Here is a 24,838-nt window from a genome sequence, read left to right as displayed (position 1 = left end):
GCATACACACCAAAACGTACAAGAGAAGCACAATGCACACATACCACAAAATCAGCAGAAGTCTGGCAAGCCAAGGTATGTGGGAGCGAGATGTATTTTACACACATGAATTAACAATCCATTATTCATAGGCTCTATGGGCTTCAAGCATCAACACAAACACAGCTGTAACCCAATTCTGCTGCACTACGGCCCTGAATGCATCACTGACACTTGCTGCTGACTCTCTGCTCTCAAGCATCGCAGACAACACACAGAGCACTTGGCACGACCCTCATATCTATCTACGGGAGTGGATCGATAGTGAAAGCAGCCTTAAAGCTCTGTTTAAAGCTCAATAGACTGTATTTCTGACTCTTTTGAGCCTAAACTGTGGGAAATGAAGCGCTGAAAAACTCCAGCACTAACCCGACAACTTCAAAATCCCGAAATTCAACCAAATGTTACACTTACAAATCCAATTGCAGTCAAGGCTAATACCAACAGAGCGAGTTTGTATTCACAACCGATCCGTGTTTTGACAGGTGGTTTACTCATGATTCTCAGATTTAGTTTCCCACCTTGCTCTTTAAACCGTCACGTTTCAGTGAAAGGATGAGACAGAATCTATGAGACAGCGGCATCCATAAATAAAATAGATGGTGGAGCTAAGCTAACGATAAATCTCAATCTGAGGCATTTTTGTAGGTAAATTACCTCATTTGTATTCAGTAAAAGTTTCAGGAGAAACAAATAACCGCCATTAGTCATCACTAGTCCAGCCAACTGGACTGTACACACGCGTGACTCATTTTTCCCTTTAACACCTCTGTCTGCACACACTTATCCCCCCCACCCCTTTTCCCCAAAAAGATATTTGATGGTTAAGTGATGCCAGTGGTGACAGTACGCATAAAATGCACATTGCAGCATAAAAAAAACCTGGAGAAATGTTGTGAATGTGGCATGAATTATGGATGCTTACAGTCTTCTATCATCTGAATGTATGTCTCTCTATTTGTCAGTTTGGTTTGTGTGCTTTGCATTAATGTGGGACCTCAGATCCATCCCTGTGGAATAGTGATGGCCAACAGATGGAAGAGACAAGACGACAGAGGCAGCGACAGTGGGCGGGGGGGAGGAAAAACAGAGAGAAGGGAGAAAGTCTGCAGCCTTTGCACATATGGAAGATTTATTCTACAGGAACAGCTCATTCAAACTTGAGTGTGCACTTCCTTTGGTCCTGAGGTATACGGTCATAGGGGCGACAGTAGCTCAGTGGTAGAGCGAGTTGTCTATCAATTTGAAGGTTGTGGGTTTGATTCATCAAGACTAGAAAAAAGCGCTCTATAAATGCAAACCATTTACAGTATTCAAGGACCGACAGACAAAACGTTGGCTTCTATGTTATAGTGATAATGTATTCATTATATTGGTTGATGCTTGTACTGTATTGAATATTTTTAATCATCTGTCAATGTTAATTTCTTGTACTGCCTTAGGAAAGTAATAATGCTTTTGTGAACGTGAATTTGAGAAAAGGACAGAGGAAGGAGAGTAATGAAAAGTTTCTTTGGAAAACTCCTAAAAAGCCGTTGGCTCTTACACATTGGAAACGATATAGATGCATCTAGCTGAAACATTTTAAATTATTAAACAAGGGCAGGATGACACACACACACACAAAGACAAAGAGTGACTCAAAGGCAGGAGGCCCTGCAGCAGCCCCTTTTGTAGCAGGCCTTGTAAATTTTTAATTAGAGGAAATGCAACTCCCTCGCTTCAGGCCTTTATCTGAGGGGCTGTGTCCTGTGTCCTCTGACCACACTCCTCTGACACCTCCCTGCCTCACATCGCTCATCTATTTGATCCAAGGGCGATGAGCTCAAACAGACAGACAGACAGACAGGCAGAATAACGTGTGTCCCCATGCAGTAAGTTGAGTTTTCGTCACTGTCAGCTGCCCTTTCCTTTGTTCGGGTGTTCATGGGAAGGGACCATTTTCCGCATGGTTCCCATCAGTCAGAAAACATGTAATGGGCAACATTTATGGACATAAATATAAAGGGCAGGGTGTGCACATGTTGCATCATGTATTGATTTGTAAGACCCAACAAACTATGATTGGAAAATGTGGGCGATAATTTGAAAATTGATTGACGAGCATGTAAAATGTCGCCAATGTGCAATAGTGTGTGGGTATGTACTGGTATAGCCGTCTTTATGGGGACCAAAAAAATGTATAAAGCCCAGGAAGCGGGATATTTTTTGAAGGTGTGGACAATTTTGGATGGACCTCACACCTTAAAAGGGCTGTTTATGGGTTAAGACCTAAGGTTTATCATTTAGTTGTGATGGTTATGGTTAGGGAATGCATTATCTATCTGTCTTTACTAAGAATGCTGAACAAGAATGTGTGTGTGTGTGTGCATCCATTTCCATGTGTCTACATTGTGATTTATGGGGTCCATAAACCAGTTTTCTTTAAGATGTAGTGGAATTATAGCCTCTATAGATACATGAGGAGGAGGATCATTGATTACATACTAAAGCGCTCATGCTGGAGTGAAAAAAAAGATGAGAAATTAGAGGAAGCATGGATACCTGGCCTGGTCTGAACCTGCCAGGATGGACAGAGTTTGGACACATACAACATTATGCCCATCTGGTTCGGGTCTGGCTTGGTAAGTAATCGCTTGGGTTTGGGTTGTGCTCTGATGGACAAATGTAGCCAGAGATCTAATTTGAAAGTGATATCTCAGCCAGTGAGTCCACCAACATCTGCCAGGGGAAAGGGTTCGCGATCTTTTTAGGATTGGTGGATTTCAGAATTACTGGATGCCTGATGATTCTGCAATCTGTAAGGTCTCACTGAATTGGACCAATAAAGGACCACCAGGCACCATCGAGTACAAAAATGAACAATAAAGAATGATGAGGTTGTAAGGAAAAGTTGGCACTCACTACTGCAAACGTGCTAACGGAGATATTTAGTAAGTTAAAGCTATACTAACCTTTCTTGCATCTCACAGCACTTAGTAAAAATTTGAACATGAACTATGCACGATTCATTAGCAGCCTGGACACAGAGGTTATCGCTGCTCTGACTGTAGGCTTGGACTGCGGAGGTTACTGTGGTTTGGGAGGTGATCCTGGCAACACACGCTACACGAAACGTGCTTTCACGTGAGAGTCTCCAAAAACACCACAAAAAATGGCAGATTTAGTGACAAAGTCGCCATGTTGGCAACACTGCTCTGTCAGAGATGCGTGCGACTCGCAAGCTGTGACAGCGATCGGCGAGGCGTGCGACAGAAGACTGACAGGTAGCCCTGCCAATTATTTTATTCGGTCCGAATATTTTGATTGGTCATACTTTTATCTTAATAATATGAGGATTAAATAATTATTTCAAAACCTGCTGGGTTTATCTTACGTTTTAGAGTGCCATACGGTTATTAGGAGCAATCTAAGATTACAAAAGAAAAGTGTAAAAATGCAAGAAAGGTAAGTTTAGCTTTAAGGAACCTCCAGGAGTTACACAGTCTATGGATTCAACACCCTGCTATTCAACCATCCAGGTTTTGATGCTCCTCTAAGTGTACTCCCAAATTGTTAAATCATTGTCTAATCTCCATCTTATCCCCCACATCTAAAGGAATAAATTGTTATTTTCTTTCTTGATGGAATAGACTGCAGAGATCTGCATTAGCTTAGAAACAATCTAGAATAAAATCAATCCAGAAATTGGATTTCTACACGAAACTCATATTTTACAAAATAATCATAAAAAAAGTTTATGAGGTGGCAGCAGTGTATTATATTCACAGCATCATTCTCATCTCAACATTTACGAGTATCAAAAGTATCCCACAAGGTTAAAATGATTTTCTGAATCAGAGAGCTGAATATAATAAAGTGTTGGCGTCCTGAGCTACCTCTGGTTCTTTGAGACCAAAGCAAATGTTCTATGAACACAGCAATTAATCAGGTAAATTAATAGAATGACATTTTGAACAATTAGAAACTAAAGCATCAATCAAGCATTGCATCCAGTGGGTGTGCTGTTGTGGGTCCTACTGAAATTAATGATGCCTTCAGAGGCTACTATAAATAATTATATGACATATTATAATAATAATAATTAAGAAAAAAATCAACTCACAACATCAAAATAGGGTTATTTTTTGATGAACTACCTAACTTTAAGAAAAGAAGAAGCTAGAGATGAAAAAGGAGAAATTGGAAAAATCATTAATTCTTTGAAAACAGGATTAACAGCAGACGCAGAATGTAGGAATACATCAATAAAATTGTACTTAATAAATAAACGTTACCCCTCTCACCCCTTATAGCACCACATTTAGACCATCAACAATGCTTGTATGACAGTGATGTGATTTTATACATAAAATATATAATATAAGTACAAAACTTCTGGCTGTGAAAATCAAAATATTTGGCAATACTTCTGAATATAAAGTAAATAACAAAATGTTCTGTTTATTGCATATATTTAAATAAAAGACAGAATCTGCACCAAACTAGTCGAATGACAGGTGAATTAATATCTCTTATGCTTTAAAGGAGCTATGTTTTTAAAGAGTTAGTCTTTTCCTCGAGTGTGTTCTATGTCGTGTGAATGGAGAGCATATTATTTATATCATGGTCTAAATGAATGTAGGCCATAGCTCTGTTGAATGTCTTTACATGTAAAAAAAAAATGTGTAGTGAAAAGACTATGGGGACAGAAGTAAAGGATCTTCTTAGCAGCCAGCTGTGTGTTTTTCTGGGCCATATGTACATACAGTGAAGATGTGAGTGATGAATGAGCTTGGGGGTAGGGTAGGGGCCAAAGTGTAATTAAATGTGCAAGACTTTCCATTGGTCTTCAGTGCGATTACGTAATGTAATGCATTTGCTGCTTCCATAATTCTTGCTGAGCAAAGCTGTCACATGTTGCAAAGCGTTTTTTTTTTCGCTTTGGTTACTGTGTAAATCAAAGCTACTGACATCAAATAAAATATCAAATTTGACTGCATCCCAGTTACTTTTGCCTGCTTTATGTCTATCACTTATTTATACACATCTCTCTGTTTCAACCGTTCTACCCAATTTCCATGTTATTTTTATACAGTGGGCCCAGAAGTTTCACAGAGTTGAAGTTCTTGTTTCTTCCATCTTGTCTTTAAATAATTCATTTCTCCAAATAAAAGCAGTTTTCAAAGAACAGAGAGGTAGCAATCTATCAAGTTCACATAAAAATATTCTTTAAAATAAGATCAATGGTGTCATTGTTCAACTGCGGTGATCAGGACTCTGCTTTTATTTAGGGAACAATAAAATATCCACATTTTCCTGCATGGTTAAACAGCTTTAAGCAAAAGTAATTGCAAAAGTTATAAGTTGGTATGAAAAGCTTTTATTCTGAGATAATCTGCACTTTGCACATATAGATTTAGGTATAGAGCTTTTACGTTTGTAGATGCTCGGCAGTGAATTGTGACTGGAAATTTGTTCAAGGGTGTTTGTACGCAGACTACACCAAAGAGAGAGGACACCTCACTGTCACTTATACGTCGACACTGAATAACACCGGATTGTGCAGTAAAATGAAGATTTGCAAAACAACCTTCAAATCATTTGGTGGGTGATAACTGCAGTCACATCTTGTGACTTTTATTTCCAGTTCTTGATGACGCCTGTGATTGATTCGAGACAGCAATACTTCTTCTTCTGAATCTATACACACAATTATGCCAGTGAGTAAACTGTTTACACAACACCCCACCTGTGTGTCTATTGACTGACCTATTTGATTTTTTTCCCCCATTTTGTTTCCCAAAATACACAGCTTTTAACAGTTAGGCGACACCAAAGCTGACAATTACCCACAATTCTTCCACTAACGAATACAGAAATCGGTGTGTCTTTGTGTCCGTCCTTTGATTTACTCGATATTCGCTCCTCTGATCCTCTTCAAACATGGCGGGTCCGTATTTGAAGACCCCTCCCAGGGACCGAGTTAAGACCCACGTGTAACCCTACTGCGCCCTCATTTATTTTAAACCAATAACACAGAATTACGTGTCAACCCCAGTGAGCACATTTCTGACACGACCGTTAGCACATTAATATTTTAGCAATTATGCTACACGCTTACTGACAAGTGGACTTTGCCTCTAAGGGGGAATACTTGTCGACTAAAACAAATCTTCCAAAGCCACAAGTTAAAAGTCAAGTCCTCTGAATGCAACTCTTCTTCCCACACCACGACTCTCTCACCGTCTTAACATTCATTTCTCTCCTATGTACTATGTCTCGGAAGACATTAAAATGCTGCTGCAACAATAATCCCTTTATCCCATCCCTCTTTTGTGTGATAATGTGTGTACAGTCAGTCAGAGGCGTTCTCCTTTCCTGTAATTATCAGTTGCTATAGTGACTATTGATGTGCAGTGGCCATGTGAGACCACTGAGCACTCAGACTGCAAAATGTCAAAGTAAATGAATTGTGTATTGGGGCTGCCTGAAAGAAATGTCCAGAAATGCAAAGCTCCAGTGTGTAAGACTTTTATACTATACCGTTCGAGCACAGCGCTGCTCGGCTCAGCTTGACTCTCAAACTGAACAATGCCGAAACAAAAGACTTAAAAAGAAAACAGGCGTGATCTCTAACATTTAGCAAGGCTAAAACCTCAATATTTAAGAGAGGAGACAGCACTGCTGAAAGCAAGAAATCTTGAGCCGCATCAGAACCCATTCCGCCGTATTGTAGTTCAGTGACTGTGTCAGACGGAGTCTGTGCTCCGGTCATGCAGGAGGGACTGAACTAATCTTTTCAATTAACCGATTCTAATGATTCATTACACTGAAAACAAGGCAATCAGAGATGGCAGAATTCACCCCATTCAGGCAACAAGCCTCTGGCGGCCTCTATTGGTCATGTGAGGTGAAGTAACAACTGCTTTGCTCGTCAATAGTTTGTGTCACATATAAAGGCACATCACAGCGGTTTTGTGCAGCCCATGTTGAGCAGGTACTATGGAAAACAAAGTGCATGATACCAAACTGAGTTGAGTCGAACCATGCCAAACTGAGTCGTGGAAGCACTGTATAGTGGAAAAGCACCATTAGTGATGTCTAACAGTGAGGCTGCAGACTGTAACAAATGCAAGACTCCTCCGCTCACTCAATACAATACCAATCATGGAATTGGAATTTGGCCTTCGTCATTTTCATAGTAAGCTTCTGCTTCAAAACATCAAATGCACTCTCTGGCTGGTTTGTCCATTCAGGCTTCTGTAGAAACATGATACGCAAGATGGCAGCCTCTGTTAGGCAAGGTCCTCGCCTATAGTACATGTAAAAATCATATTCTGAATATACAAAACAAAACAATTTTTATTCTAAAGCAATAATACACCACAAATATACTTCTGGGTAGCATATTCAACTTCTGCAAACAAACCCTCCTAAATGTTACACACTTGACCTCTAATTGTTGGTATGAAACAAAAGAAGAAAGAACAAAAAAAATATCTCATACTAAACAATTCACACATAAAAAGTGAAAGTCAAAGACTGGTTGCAATGATGGTGTGGGGGAGGAAGGAAATGTGAAATTTGCAATGCATCACATTAGAGGCAGGAGGGTGCAATCACTGGACTGTGGGGGAGTAAAGTGAGATTTACATTCATGTTAAGAGACTTGAAGAGAGGCCTGGGATTGTATTGATGAGGAAGTGCGGGAAAGATGCGTGCGGTTGCAGGATTGTGGTCCTGCGGGGATGCTCTGTCTATGGCAGTGATAGGGGTCTCAGACAGCAGATTAGTGTTTCTGCTCCATAATCAATTTCCTGTCTGGATCCAACTACACATAAAACCTAAAAGGCCGCTCTTCACTGCATCTACACTCTTTGTTTGCTCAACCTTCAAACTGCAATATCTTAAACGTCTTGTGCACAACCAATAAAAAAGGCTCATCACTATATTTTCTAACTTCTCCAAACTCTTGCCTTTTATCTTCAATATATCTATTTGTTAATGGATTTTGCATCCACTGTGTTTTAGACTAAGCTGACAGACTCAGTGTGTGTGTGTGTGTGTGTGAGAGAGAGAGAGAGCGAGAGAGTACAGATGTATAGGTTAACCTTGGCCAAGGACAAACCATTAGCGCCATCCAACCCTGGGGTCCAAGCTAGCCGCCATCTGCTCCAGACCTATAGGGGTCATATTACTGGTTCACCAATCAATAATATATTACATGTTGAGTGCTGGGTGTGGACATTACTTTATTTCCTTATTAAAAGTAAGGCATTCCAGAGAGGAAATTAGGTATATTTCCCTTAAGCAAAGCAACGCTGCAATAAAAATAGTACTAAGTCAAATCAAAATTTCAATTTCTCTCTAGAGAAAACAAACACATTGTCCGTCAATACTGTACTATGTGTAACATCAGACTATTTTTGTATTCTTTGGATAAAGACTGGAGGAAAATCTGGTTCCTCTGTGTGTGTGTGTGTGTATGTGCTGAAGGTGGTGGCATGTGTGTAGGTGTGTGTGAGTTTGTGCCTTTTAGATGAAAGCCCAGAGAGACAGCTAAAAGGAAAGCCAGAGACAGCAGGTGGTGCTAGGTGCGCTTTTGCTATGGCTCAAAGAGACAGAAAGGTTTTTGGTGTCAACAGATCAATACCTGAGAGACGGGAAAAGGACTATTCATTTCAGACTGTCTGACACAGACACATATAAAGGTGAAGGATGTAGTCGAAGCAAAAAAAAAAAGAAAGCAAAAGAAAAAAAAGAAAAGACACAAATAAACAGCAGCTGAAAAATATCATGGCTGCATCTATCCACACTGGGTTTCTCAGGCTTGGTTGAAGTTGTGTTAAAATGTACTATGCCATCATTGTGGTAAACAAACAAAAGATCAATTAAAACAAAAACTTTTTTTTACTTTTACTGTCGGATAGAACTAGCGCAAGGAACAATGCACACTTCGTAGTTCAAGCTGTCTTGCGATACGTGTTGATATTGCAATATCATATTTTGAATTTATCTTGCACCACTTTACATATGGGTTATAGATAACATTCCTATGTTTTTAGGCTATGTTCCGATATATAAAATATATAGCGTACATCTGAATATATTTTGCTATAAAGCTCGACACACACGTTTTTGTGCTTCTCACTGCACAGTGACATCTTAAATACTGTAATAAGAAATATCGATCCTGAGAAATATTCAAGCTGTTTATGATCCGTATTACATTCTTAAAATACAGTTACTTTTAATACTAGATGAGATCTAGTTTATTTTTTTGGCTTTTTAATATCGAGGATATATTTACATATTTAGGAAACAATGAAATTGAATATAAATATGCTTGGATTTTTGTTACATAAGGTTATACAGATCCCATGTCTTTTTAACCAATGTTTAATTTAATAATAAAAAAAATACATATTTGACTACATGCCTTAATATCAGTACTGTCAATCAAGAAAAGACACTACAGATACCATATCACAATATAACAAAATCTACAGTAAGACAAAGTCTTGTCTCATGTCATGATATTGATTGCCCATTCCTAGCCCCACTAACAAAGACAATCACAAATCAGAGGGTGAGGCTTGACAAGCAACAACTTGTCTTAACATCAATCTGTAAATGCATACATACACTAAAGCACACATACTCACAACCACGCACACACACACACACACACACACACACACACACACACACACCGACCTGTCAGCAACTGTCAACAGCCTTCTTACAGGACCAGGCGGATGGTCACCTCCTCTGATTCCAGCAGGCACACACACAGACGAGGGCCACTAATTGCCTTACTGGGGCACCGACGTGACTCGAATTTGACTTGCATGGTTTGAAGGCAGCGGACGGCTGAAGTGCACGCTGGTGACTCTGTGTCTGAGGTGAGTTTAGAAGCTCTCTGTGAGTAAAAGTTGGAATTATAAAAACAGAGTGTGCGCCGTTTCCTCAAAATTGATACTTGTCAGTGGCATGATTGTCGATGGCACAAGGACCTAAGCAAGGAGGCTATGAAGTGTCCTTCAGCCTGGTTTATACTTGCAGCAACGTGGCAGGAATGCCATCATCACCGCCGGCTCCAAAAGCTCTCATGTCGCACACTTAAATTTTGCCCACTACAGTATGTGTGCACTGTGCATCAAAATGATGCTTCTGAGTGGTGGAGCAGCTGTATGGATCACAGAGACGATCAAATGGTTCTGGGTTCTTGAGAATTAAGTAATCCACAAAACAATACAAGAAGGGACTTACTTGTGACCTCTATCAAACACTGTTTGAGACTAGTCTGACACGCCTCGCCTCGGCACAGCTATTTTGCTTTTCCACTAGCAATAGTACCAGGTGCCTGGTGCTTTTTGTAGTACCTGCTCAGGTGAGATTCCGAGCGACCTGAGCCGATACTGTGTGACATTGTCAGACTGTCGTGCACAACAATCTTGAAAACGTGGCTTAATCTCCAACAGTTCATGTCTAAAATCTCATCATTTAACAGAGGAGTCTGGTGTATTTAGCAATATTCAGGCCTGTATTTCAGTTCAGTTACTGTGTCAGACGGAGTCTGTGCTCCGGTCATGGAGGAACTACAGAACAAATATTTTTTATTAACCGATTCTAATGACTCAGTACATCAAAAACAACTGTTACAAGTCACTAGGCAGATTCATGCAGCCGTGCTGTGATGACCCTGCTCACGTTGAGGAGGTACTATTGTAATGGAAAACCAACCAAATCATGTAGAGGCGAGCCGAGCCGGGCCGAGGCGGTACTACAGTATATCGTGGAAAAATGCCAATAGAGACTTCCTACATCTATCACAGTAAAAGAGGTATTTTACTGCTTTATTTTGGCTTATTAGATGCGTAAGATGAATAATGTATATAAGCTGTTACATTAATTCTATGTATTTCAATGTAAACTCTATACATCAGCAGACGTCCTGTTGTTGGAGACTAGCTTCTTTGTTGCAGTACAGAGAATAACACTAAAACACCTCACCATCTGCACCGCAGCAACCTTGCGTGAGTTCAAACAACTACTACTACTTTCCCTACAAGGGTAAGTAAACGTAAAAATGAGTGGCTTACCTTTGCCTGGCTTCAGTGTCACGCTGAAACAAGGAGACAGAGGGAAACAAGGGAGAGGAGGGGAGAGGGAGAGAGAGAAAATAACATATTTATATATTTGCGCAGGTGTTGTGGATAACAAATGGAAGGTAAACAACCTCATCTACAACGTGGTCCACAGCTGGTGGTTCTAAACCTGACCAATTAATTTTCAGTTTCATCCACAGTTCTGCTCATGTAAATTCATGAGGAGCAGCTTGAGAAATGAGCTGCGAACATTATTCATGGGCTGGTTTCTTCCTTTTTTTTCTTATTTATTATTATTTAATTTTGACTCGGACGTGAACATATATTTCAGTGTCAGAATGATGGATGCGATTTGTTGACTTCCAATATGTGAAACGCAGGCAAACTGAAAGCCAAAGGAAAATGTTTTTTTTTTTTGTTGTTTTTTATCATATTACAATTTCAGGTCATTTTGAAGTAAATTCCTGGGTCAGGTAATTGTATAATTTCACAAGGCTTACTTACTGTATGTAAATGATAGCACAGAATTTAGCCATATGATAAATGGACTTCCATTTAGACAGCACTTTCCTAGCCTGTCAACCAGTCGGTGCACTTTACTGTGCATGCCTCATTCACACATACACACATCAACAGTTCATACAGTGACGATGCAGCATCACGAGCAGTTAGGGGATCAGTGTTCTGCTCAAGGACATTTTCTGACACACTGTGAAAGAGCTGGAGACTGAACCAAGGAGAACAAGACAATACTGCTCTGCTCAGCATTTCACATGCCAGTTTCACAGCTTGGATACACTGTAAAGCATATGGGAAATGCTTGACATTGCTAAAGTCAAAATTCCACTTATGCCATTCCTGATCTTCGTTGCTTCTTTTGCCTCTTTTATTAGCTCGAAATGCTGCCACGCACTAATTGTACTGTGGGACTGGACCAACATTACCAGTGCTAAAAAGGCTGATGCAGATTAACTTGAAGTGTCTTGAAGGCAGTGACTCCTGAGCACCGTAGCAGATGACAGGAGAGAAGATGAGTGGAACGCTCTGGAGCATTAAATGGCTGTCTGCCTCATTTTAAATGTAATTAGCTTCAGATCTGGCCAAATAAGTGGTTTCAAATATTGGAGCTCGGTGAGATTTTTCTTGGTTTACTTTGTCAAATACCTCAGCAGACTCAAAACAAAAAAAAATCAATTTGGGGAATTATTGTGCAAAACCAAAAATAAAAACTATTGACTGGAGTCCTCTTCACAAAGTACACATTTCTTGATTGGTATTGCACACAGATTGTACAGGCTAACTGCGACCTGTATAGAAAATGTCAATTAAGTTTTCAAATTGTACTAAATTGCATAAAAGCTACATTTTAGGGGGAAATGTGCCTATTCAAAAACACAATTACAATTAAAACAAATATATTTAATTATTATTTTTTTAAAGATTAACCCTGAGGAGACTGAAATCATGTGACAATGACAATGTTGGGCAGTTTTAGTTTCAATTTATTTTAATTTGGCCGTATTAAAGTCAAATCAATTTTATGTATATAGCCTTATTAGAACATCACAAAAGGGCTTTACAGTTTGTATATGAAACATGAAATAAAGATGTGCTTTTAAGCACCTGGCCAAACTATTTTAAGAAATAAGACATTATTGAAAGACATATGCTGTTGAAAGCTGTTTGCTGTTTGTTCTGTGTGCATTTGCCAGTTTGCAACAGTAAAGAGAAAAATCAAACCTTGAAAAATAACAGATTCCAATTTCCCTACCATAAGCATGGCTTTGGACATTTCAGTTAACACACACAGAAATGTGGTCTTTCAAGGCTGAGAACACATACATTAGGTTTAGTCTTAATATTTACAATAAACCCAAATTCATCTGCAAAGACTTGGGGGGCAACCAACCTTTGCAAAGAAAATAAATATACACTTTTTTGAGCTATTTATTAGCTCAACCATACATATTTCAAATGTAAACAGTGATGTAAACAGTGAAATGTCTGGGGGTTTTCTTAGTGCATGAGGGGATTGCAACCGACTTAAGTGATTAATTTTAAATTATTTATCATCATTTATCAGTTTTCGATGCTTTATATATTAACATATTCCAAACATGCATTTGTATTAAATCCCAAAATGAATTGCACAAAGAAAAATATACAACCTTTGATGTTATAATTCAGCCTTGAAGCAATTTCTCTTGACCTGGGTCAAGAGTCAGGGTGAGGTCGCTCTTCCCGTGCCCGACTAATGAGCCATTTTGGCTTAGTTTTCTAATGCCAGGGGGGATTTTACGGCTTTAACAGCATTGAACATCCGCCTCCAATTTTTATAACATGATCACAGACTGAAGGAACCGTGTAGACCTACTTTAGCCATACATGTGAAAATGTAGTCAGACGCAATTACACAGTGGAGTCACTCATGTAAACACAAATGGGCTGGCATATACACAGCCATGCCTGCACCAACATACTATTGATATTCTACTTTTCTCTACAATCAGGGAGGTGTCATCGTTTTTTTTTATTGTGTACTGTAGCAAAAGTTATATATTAATATATGTATAATTACTGCCAATGCATCAAATTACTACATCAACCTTTTGGCAAATGAGATGACATTCGCTAATAAAGACAGATGTTCTGGTTAAAAATACCTTCTTTGGAGCTAAAATGCCTTTTAAAACTATACTTCTTAACCCATATACCCACAACCTATGCATTCTAAAGAAAAATACCATTCCATTTTCGCCAACTATATGAACACACCTGAGCAAAAAGTACTCAAAATGTTTAAAATCGGATTTAATTTGTGAAATTTGGAAAAATGTCGCAGTTCAAAGTTCACTTGGCTCCCTTTGATGTAAAAAAAAAAAGGAAAAACGGTCTATTTTGTAACTTCTGCACTATTATTGCTACTTTAATCACTACTAAAAATGCAACATAAAATGAAACATTAATTTGACTCAACAACACAAAAGAAATACACCTTTTTTAAAGCCCGAATATGTGACCTATAAACACCCCCCCCCCCAGGATGTCCATATAAGGAGTTGTGTATTATCCCCACAGCAATTTACCATGGTTGCACCTGCAGCCCAGATCTGTGCCACATGAGCACTAAGCGTTATGTATGAGTTGTGACTTGAAAGACTTAAAGGTCCAGTGTGTAACATTTAGGGAGGTTTAATGGCAGCAATTGAATTCAGCCACAGGTAGTATACGTGTTTAATTTGGCAGCCTTAGAAGGAGAAGCCTTTTTATATATACTTTAGGCAAGGGCTGCCATCTTGCACAGCCATGTTTGAACCTACAGCACCTATACCCATTTATTTATTATACCTCTTTTAATGTGTATTCAGAATATGTTCACAATTCTCTTTGAATCTGTCGGATTGTGCTGAATGGTACACATGTCTCTGTGCTTACACCAGTCAGACTCTGTCCTGCCAACATCTGACAGTGTATTAATTACTGTACAATGATTAGTAAATGTTCAAGTAAACACATTGTGGTTGTACAAGTGCATACCTACTGGCACTTTTTAATGAAAACATGGAGATAATAAATGGACCAAGACAAAGTCTATTCATATATTCTGGTAGTTGTTGATTACTCAATTTACAAAAAGCTTTTTTTCTCCCCTCTTTTGCTGACCCCATTTATTGTGTGTGTGTGTGTGTGCATCGACAACTGTGTTACTCTGTCTACATCAAGAGTAAGACAGGAGATTATTGAGACAATCTGTGGTGTTTTGGTTGTTAATCATAAAAACTAACTTAGGGGGTTTAAAACTTTTATTTCATGCAGGTGAGCAGTATTTTACATCATATTTTCCGTATTTTAAGCTGCACTTATACGTGTTTGACGTGCTTACAAAGCCTCAGTAGCTTTTCTGACTTGGGTCTGAAGCTGCTGGTCTTTCTATTCTTGTTGGAAAAACATAAGAATCAAGGTTTTTTCGTCATAGTGCCTGTGGCTACGACTGTAGCTCTCCAACAATAGTACAGTACACTGTGAAGGGAGCTCAACAACAAACAGGATCATTATATTGAAATATAAATATACTTTCATTTAAACAATGATGAAAGTCTCACATCAGCTGTTTCATTAATGGACACAATGCATTTAAGTAATTGTACTGTGTTTCGATTTGGATGTTGTGCTTTGGTCACATAGTGATTTTGATTATTTGGCAATTAACTGTACAGCCCTATTCAATAGTATCAGACTCATCATTATAGTTCAAAGTAGCTGCAGCAAAGAGCCAAGTGAAGGATTGTGGTTCAATTTTAGAAACAGGCAGACAGTGACGTAGTGAGAACAAGTAGGAGGATTAATGTCTGAGTCAGTGTTTCTCTGGATCCTGCTGTACTACAAATATTGCTGGTGGTGTTGGGAGAGTTAACTTGAACTTGATGCATCTCCTCCTCTCAACAACTGTTTTGGTATAACCTCATAATTTATTCACATCAGATCTCGCTGTCTCTCACAACTCTCCCCAACTCCACAAACACACTTCTACACAACTCTCTTTGAAATATACACACATAAACAGAAAGATATACACTTGCTGAATACATGAATTGCTGCATAAGCCCCTTCTTTACACCCACACACATTTCTCCTGTGGCCATACATCTCCAAATAAGACCGACTGTGACTTAATATGGCAATTCAGTACTCGGACACATAATAACTAACCCATGAAAAACAAACAGGGTAACCATTGGCATTCAATTAGGGTCTTAATGAACCTGGCCCCCAACGGAATAATTTCTCAGCTTGAGAAGCAGTCTCTGCACCATTACTGCAGCCTCACTCACACTGCACAGCACCACCAGGGAACACTCAGGCCCTCTTTCGCAACTGTGGGGACTAAACCGAAGGCGATGAGCAGTAAAAGGCTCCCTATCTTCAGTGTTCAAATGAGAGATGGGGGAGTGAAATGCTGCAGACTCTGAAGTCATCTAAGTGCATTAAGATGGCTTGCTTAAGAATATGCAAATGTACAGATTGTAAACTGTAACTGCTCACATGATCTGGTGTAAACGGTGCTTTGGAATGAGGGCCTAACTTTGACTAAAGGGCTGGTACATAAAAAGAAAGGACAAACCTAGACGCAGATTCATTCTTTAAAGCCACCATATGTAAGAATGTGGCCAAAAACGGTTACTACACTCAAATTCAAAATACCAAGGTCTTTTAGGTTTCCTTTTCTGACGTAACTGGCAACCCGTGGTTACTCTGCAGCTGAGACTCTACTGACTGCAATGATTGGTAGACGGCGGTAGGTGGTGCCACATGCCAAAACATGATTTCAAAACATAAACATGATTTGCAGTCTGCAAAATATTTTTTTTTTAATGCAAATACTTTGGCTGTACTGTTGTTGTTGGTGAGTTCAGTTTGTTATATGAACATTATTCCTGAGTCTCTGTGACATATTAGGAGGATTTTATTTAGACTTATTACATAATACACCTTTAAACATCTGCATGTCCACAGAGGACCACTCCGTCCACACGACATACACGTCTTCACCCACCGATGTACACGATGGCACAGAGACTCTATCCCGACATATGTGGGCACCCCACCAGTTGACAACAAAGAATAAATCAGCTGTGGACCCTTGTTTCAAGGGAGGTATGGATATAAGGAGGTCAGCTGGAGGTCAGAGCCACACCTGTGCAACCACCCCTTTCCCAGACAACACAAGGACTGTATATGAGATTGAGTACACATGCTTGGAAAGCTAGACTAAAACAGACCCTCATTTTTCGTATGAATGCAATCGCAGCCACACGGACAGTGTAAAGTATGAAAGGGAGTTAGACTCATGCTTCATCAGCACAACGGCACAGGATTTATTTGCATCCAACTACTTAATGATATAAGTGAACGTTAGAAGAGAAAACTGCATTTTTCTACTTCTCTAAATATTGCTTCTCTGAGTAAATACAGGCAGTCGCTCCTTTCATGTAGAACAAAACTATATATCGTGGCAGCTGCTTACCATATTTATGTTGCTGTATTGACTATGCTGCAGGTGCCACACAGTCATTAGGAAGATAATTCTGAAGGTGGAATCATGCCTGGCTGATACCAGGCTGCTGAAGCATCTTTAAGAAAAGCAACAAGCCTCGTCAAGCAGGAAGTTTTCTTTCTTGTCCACAACCACACAAAGACAGGTTGAGATACAACGGCTGATTAGCCTCTACAATGATTTATTGACAATAACCATTTATAGCATCCCCTCTGAAGTCTATGCAAAAAATGTTTTAAAAGCGTTGTGCTGGTTGGACAACTCTAATTGTTTATTGTCAAGAGCAATAGGGCCTGTTTTTAAAAGGCACTCCAGCAGTAAAAGCTTTAGAGCTCGCCTTCTGTGTGTTCAAAGTTTACATTCATTAATTATTGACCCATCTTGGTTGTCTTTTCAGATAGAAGTAGACCTTGTGCGGAGTTATGATGTTGTCAGCCCTGCTCAGTAATGTGCCGCATAATCTGGACAATATGCAAACGGCTTTTAAATCGCAATAAAAATCTGACAAAAGTTAGTTTGCACTATTCACTCAGGTGGATCAAGATTCATTTGTCAGAGAAATATTACCAGATACAGAGACTTCCTTAATAATTTCAATTTTGTTTGAAATTAGTATGAAAATCCCATCAAATTCTTGACATTTGTTCTAAATAATGCATAAAAACTGTCATCAAGAAAATGTCTGCTTCATTCAAAATAATAGTTTCAAATTCTAAAAGTCTAAAATGTTATTACATCATACACATATTTTCTCTTGTCACAATTTATACTGTGTATTAGGTCACAATGGTTTGTCGTCTATAAAAAGCGGGTCCCCATTAAAAAAAGGTTCTATAATACATGACGGTATGCTTGGTCCATCATTTCATTTTAAACATGTGGACCTCTCCTACCACTTTATGGTTAAGTGAGTGAAACTCAAAGTGCTGATTCAGGAGGCAGAACTTTTTCTCACCTTGTATGAGTAGGATGGTCCAGGTGTTGCTGCAAGAGCCGCTGCTACCACAGCAGGACTCGCAGACTCCGACTCGGCTTGTTCAAGCAGACACAGCTGGTTCGTGATGTTAACCAGCTCCTTCTGCAGCCTCTCCGTTTCCACGCTGATCTCTGCCATCTTCTCCGCAGCGGTCGCCGTCAGGAACGCCTCTTTGAGGTCCACCAGGTGATGGGTCCTCTTCTGCTCCAGGAGCACCAGCCTCCGCAGTTCATCAAACTGCTCGGTAACATAGTCCTCCAGCTCATCTGTGGTCATCTAAGAAGTGTAGAGGAGACAGAGGGGGGGGGGGAGAATAAATGCATGAACTGGTTGAACTGCTATTTTACTACTATTCAAAATGAAATATCTTAGAACGAGTATTAAAAATGAACTAATATAAAAGAAGTAAAAGAGATAAAAGCGCTTGAGTATAAATTTAATATACAGCAAAATAAAAAACGATGAATGACCACAGTACAGGTGGCAGCCAGAAATGTGTTCAATACGTGAACGTTAGTGTAAGATTAGGTGGAATATTTCTATGCGAAAAAATGGAATTGCTTTTTTAAAGGTGAAGTAAGTAGTTTATAGTGCCATCTAGAGGAGAGGCTGAAATTTACAACAAAGAACTGCTCCTCTGCTCACCCCCTCCCTTCCCTGAGTGCTATGGTATCCTCAGCCGGTCAAATGTCGTCCTCGTCGTCTTTCTCCGCGTCAGCAGATGAGGTTCGTGAGGCGAGGGAGAGGGCGAGCTACCGCGGCCGTAGCAGATGGAGCAGAGAGAGTCGAGGCGGGATTTCCGCTACAAGTAAAGCGACGCTTGATTTGTTCATTCGCGTTTGTCTATACAGGCTCCGGTAGAAACATGGCATTGTGGCAATGCAGTAGCGGCCCGCGACCATGTTATTTTACATGACTTTTTGAAACACTATGAAAATGAAACAAAGAATATTATACAGCGACTAGACAATGCAGGAGCACATAATATGTATACAAAAGTGGAATTTGGGTTATATAAACCCATAAATACTACACAGTGTCCCTTTAAGTGAGCAAATCATATAGTGTATTCATAGTGAGCCCTTTATATTTACATCAAGAGCAGGCCACTATGTTTTTTAAATGGACTAAGTAAAATCTCTTTAGTTTCAAAAATAACTGAAGGCTAATTATAGCGGCCAATCGACATAAAATGATTTCAATGACAAGCCGCTGTAGGCTAAACACGGGAGCTTAGTGATGATGCGCATACAAACACATGTAGTTCTCTGTGCCCCCCCCTTGCCCCCCGTAGCTCCGCCCCTAGATCTACCACTTTTATATACAGCGCTGCACATTAGACTCCATAACGTTCTCATTGTACTCGTGCTATTAACAAAAAGGGAAATAAAAATCAGAACACAAAATGACTTCGCTCCACCGTGCTCACACTACGTCATGACTGACAACCAGCAACCAGTGAATCGGGGACAGCAGTCATTTATCGCCATGTAGTTACACACCCATCACCAATATACCAATCCCAAGTGTGCACCAATTCCAGCATCATTCAACACAGAATAAACAGGCACAACTTACATGTATGGCTCCTACACTGAGGTGAGACTCCTCCAACAGATATTACTTAACGCTACACACTGTATCTTTAACTTCATACATCCTATATATAGATAGAGAGCTCAAAGGCTCCTTCTAGCACAGCAGGCCATCTGTTTGACTTTCAAGGAACTTGAACCGCTCACTGAGACTCCTTTTTGAATCCAACGCCAGTTCCCCAGTGAGGCTCTCCTTAGATATGACTCATTAGACTAAAACACAGCAAACCTGATTTCTCCATTCAATCAACCATGATATTTGTTTTAAAATATTGTATAATCCGTTTAATCAATAAACATAAGTTGCCGGCTCTTTTCTCTTCCCTTCATCAGAACTTTCTGCCTTTCCATCTATTTTATCTCATTTCCCCTCAGCCTTCATCTGTCAAGTGAAGCAGGGAATCATCAGTCTTCACTGATGTTGGCAGAGCCAGGGACCCTGAAGCCCAAGGTTTTATTGCGTACTTGCCATTTCTGCGCAAGCAATCAGATTCCCCAAATAGCCCATTAAAGCAAGCACAAGACGAAGCATTTTTAATTGACTTTGAGCTGAGAAAAAACATGCACATTGTTAATTCTGAAACCGATGGTCAGAGTTAGTTAACATCTAATTGAAAAGAGTAATTTTTCCTGTTTGCCTCGCCAACATCGATGCCATGAACACACGTCTGCGACAAGAGGAAAAATAAACCACAACTGGTTTGAATTATCAACATGTTCCATTTAGGCGACGTGCGTTTGTGAATATAAAAGACAGAAGCGAACAGAGTAGCACTTTCCAAATTCATCTTTCTCCGACTCCGAATGAATGAGGTCCTTATGCTTTATTTTACAGAACAATGGAACAAAGTGCTCAAATAAAATGAACCCACAGTAAATTACGACACAGGCTGATTAAACCTTTTAGAAGACTCATCATTTTAAATGTGAGCAGTGAGCACTTACAAAACACATTAAAATATGACACAGTATTTATTACTTCATTTTGTGCAGTCACTGGAAATTAATGCTCAGGCTGTTGCTCATGTTCATGCTCCAGCTCCAACTCAGGTGACATCAGGACCGCCCCAAAGTCTTTATGGTTCTGAAGAGAATTTAATTTTGAGGTTCTGACCACCACAGTACGGCAGGCTTTTAAGCCAGCAGGGCGTCCGGGCGCCCTGGGGACGCCCTGTATGGAAAATAATAAGAAATTAGAAGCCCTACTTTTAGGCAGGACGCCCTAAAGACGCCCTATTTTTCCCCCGGTAACCACCGAAACGATGTTGTGATGACGCGTGGCTATAGACAGGCACGTGCTGGCCGTAGTTTTTGCCAGCACGCGCCTGTCTATACCCACTTAGGGCCCTATGAAATCCGTTTTATTTTTTTCCAAATTCTGTTTTATTTTTTTCCAAATTCCGTTTTAATTTTTTAGAATTCCGTTTTTTCCGTTTTATTTTTTTTTAATTCTGTTTTTTTTTACCTTTTACACTTACTTTACCACCATAGAATGGGTGCTTTTTGTGTCAGTTAATAAAATGTCCACTGAAATGCAACTTTCTTCTTGAATCCACTGACTTCTCAATTGTTCAATTGTTTTGACTTAAGTTAAATCCTAATTAAGTAAATGCCAGTGAATCTTAAAACAAGCCATGCAATGCTGGTCACATTTAAAAGTAAAATAATTAACATAAATAAAAAAGTGGTAGTGCCCCCTCATCTGGTGCAGACGGATTTCTGCGCACTGCCCCTGCGCTGTACTGTTCTCCCTCTCCTGCGATGTGCGCTTCTCCGTATCCGACTGGATCGTTTCTCTACACGCAATATTACCCCTACAACTCTGCAATTAAGGGAATAACAGATGCATCAGATGAGCCGATGTCTTTAGTTAACTGTTCAAAGAGAGAGAATGTTCTCTGGTGTGAAGTGAAAGTCGCGGGGAGTTCATAAGTTTCACTTTTGCGCAGAGACTTTCCAGCATTTAACAGGCGATGTTCCACAGTTTACTCGCCGCGTTTCGGCCGCCGAATTATCGGTGCATTCCTAAATATAACAAAAAAGTGTATATAAAGTAAATAAACAAGCAACACGCACTGGGGGAGACCCTGGCTGGGTGAGTGTTTGTGAGGAGATGCACGGGTGGTGCCACGAATGAGCGTTCCCCAGAACATTTCTCCAGACAAACGTTCCTTCTCCTCACGATGACAGCATTTCAGTCACATTCCGCGATATTCCGCGTTTAACATTAGATTCCGTTTTTATTGGCCAATTCCGCGATTCCGTCCGCGATTCTGTTAACACGGAAATCATAGGGCCCTACCCACTGTCCAAGATCAGTATGGAACACCACAAGATTCCAACAAGATGTGAGGACACGGTGGAACAGCACCTATTAAATGCTGGAAAGTCTCTTTTGGCTGCAGCGCAACGCGGAGTATGAACTCCCCGCGACAGAACTCCCTTCTCTCGCTCTCTCCCTTTGAGCAGTTAACTAAAGAGATCATCATCTGATGCATCTGTTATTCCCTTAATTACAGCGCTAAAGCGCCTTCTAAAGAAATAACGAGACCACGGAGTGAAAAGAATGAAAAGTGCGCTCTTGAGAATCTGAGAAACAGTTTACTAAGATCTACTCGGATCCCCTGTATTTCATCGCGACTGTACTCAATCCTCGTCATAAAGATCATTATGTATGTGTCTTATATGGATGTGTGGATAAAACTGCGCATAGAGAAATAATCCATTCCATCCATACGAAGGGTCCACTTTCATTCGCGCACAATGCAGGAGAGAGAAGAGCAGAGTCAACAGGGGTTCCGGAGGGCAAGGGGGGGGGGCACCCGCTAAAAAAATCCTAGCTAAAAGCCTGCAGTGTGGTCAATAATATCACCAATTTTCAACAGTTGACCATTTACGTAGCTTCAGTAGATACACCACAGCACATTCAGCAGCAGTTATCACGTCATTGACTGTTATTCATGGCTTTGAGCTATCAAAGGGAGTTAAAAAATAACTACAAGATTAATTTTAAGTGGAGAGCAAACATAATTGCTAAACATGGGTACATGCAAATTTTGAAGTAGCTAAAGATAAGTGCAATCTTTACTTGCAAAGAAGTAGGTGAATTCACGGTTATTATCATTTATTGGATTTGCAGCATGAATCATAACAACCCTGTAAGCTGAGAGCAAAAGGTAAGAACAATAGCTGGGAGGACAGAATCATAAATTGTATCATCGTAAGCTCCTCATGTGTCATTATTCTGGCACGTTTTATCACCACATCTTTTAGCCTCCAGGAATCCTGCAGAGCCCCCTCTGCCCTCTCGTGTGCACATGGCCTCAGCGGCAGATGGGAGCCGTGATCCTGGATCAGTGCTCTTTGTGTTTGTTGAGCAGGAGCCCTCTGCCCTTGGACCTTTTACTCAGTGACAGAGTTTCCCTGAGAATTTGTTCTGCTAGCAAGGAGGGAGCATTCATGCGTGCTAATCTTCATTTGCATTGCTGCGAGCTGAGGCCACGGAATGAGGCCTTGGGAGAGGTAGCGGCATACTACTTACAAGGACACGGATGGAGTGAGGACACAGGGTGAGAGAGGGTGAGTGGGAGTGAGAGCGTTATCGGACAGCAATTCAGGAAAGCAAACAGGTAGGTGCTTTGTATCATTACATTAGAACTGTTGTCTGACATATTCATTAACATGCAAGCAAAACATTTAAGAAATGTGTGCATGCAACAGCATCTGCAGTCAAAATTCTTTTAACAAGGACTATAACTATACTTTCATGATTCTAGGTAAATTATACTGAAGATGTGAAATGTATGCGAAAACGAAATCAAGAATCAAAATAGAAAACTATGCAAAGCATGACAGTACTAGCGGTGGGTCAAAATATAAATACTATATTAATAATACATAATTTGGTGATATACCGTCACCCTAAAGTAAACAGTCCCTGCCATTTTCATTCGCAAGGCATCACTACTTGATATTCAAATGAATGAGGGACACTTGGGCGAAAGCTACCTAGTAGGGGAAGAGGGACCTTACAGCGGGATAATGGCCGAGAAAGCTATATTAAAAGATGCCCCATAAACATTCAATACAGACTCTATGCACTTTGTTCTCCAGGTTGTGAATAAATCGATTAAATCCAGCACTTTCAACTTTTCACAGACATTTTGTTTTCTTTAGTTAGGCGGATATCGTGATGTATATGATTGTCTTGCAATATATCACAGAATCGAAGAATTGTTGAATCATGATATTATTGGTATCATGAGATACCCTGTGATTATTCAAATGGAATACACATCACGCACTTCTGTACACACCTGTGACATTGACACTCATTACCGTGAATTGGAAAAGATGCAGAAGTTTGCGAATTAAAAGACTAATGCATTTGGTGGGATATCAGTTAAAAATAAAAAAAATAAAGTGAGCTTTAAAATAAGCTGAATACAATGAGCAAAATATATAAGCCTTTAAAGTGACACAAACACATGAGCAGACCAAATTACAAGACAGTTTGATGCCCCATTGAAGCAATGGCACATTTAAAGGTGCCATATGTAAGAATGTGGCCAAAAACGGATACTACATTCAAATTCCAAATACCGAGGTCTTTGAGGTTTCGTTTTCTGACGTAACTGGCAACCCGTGGTTGCTCAGCAGCTGAGACTCTACTGTCCGCAATGTTTGGTAGACGGCGGTAGGTGGCGCCACATGCCAAAACATGATTTCAAAACATAAACATAAATTTGCAGTCTGCAAAATATTTTTTTTTAATGCAAATATTTTGGCTGTACTGTTGTTGGTGAGTTCAGTTTGATATATGAACATTATTCCTGAGTCTCTGTGACATATTAGGAGGATTTTATGGCCAGTTGCTTTGGATTCATTACATAATGCACCTTTAACTTGAATTAGACTATATTTTTGACACAAAATAAGGAAAGATGGAATATTATTTCATCCTACAGGGAAGTTATGAAGATAAGGTTTCAAATTGATAAATTATTTAATGTTCTCTCTACCCAGTTAGAGTTGGTGCTGCTGCTTATTCAGATGTCTGTTTTGTTTGATGCTTAAAAAG

At 39.8% G+C, this 24,838-nt stretch overlaps 1 protein-coding gene across 2 annotated transcripts in view; it reads right to left on the bottom strand.

The window, feature by feature from the left end:
- trim44 (tripartite motif containing 44) overlaps positions 1–24,838 on the bottom strand; it is a 56,402-nt gene that overhangs the window by 19,627 nt on the left and 11,937 nt on the right. For both annotated transcript variants that reach the window (XM_083894409.1, XM_083894410.1), the window contains exons 4-5: positions 18,143–18,439; positions 11,127–11,149 (exon numbers count right to left, since the gene is read on the bottom strand). In XM_083894409.1, coding sequence (XP_083750535.1) covers positions 11,127–11,149; positions 18,143–18,439 — 320 coding nt within the window. The remainder of the gene's footprint in view (positions 1–11,126; positions 11,150–18,142; positions 18,440–24,838) is intronic.

Source organism: Microchirus variegatus, assembly GCF_963457635.1.
Source record: "Microchirus variegatus genome assembly, chromosome: 8".
NCBI lineage: Eukaryota > Metazoa > Chordata > Actinopteri > Pleuronectiformes > Soleidae > Microchirus > Microchirus variegatus.
Note: the sequence above shows the minus strand (reverse complement) of the source record. Positions and strands in the feature narration are given on the sequence as shown.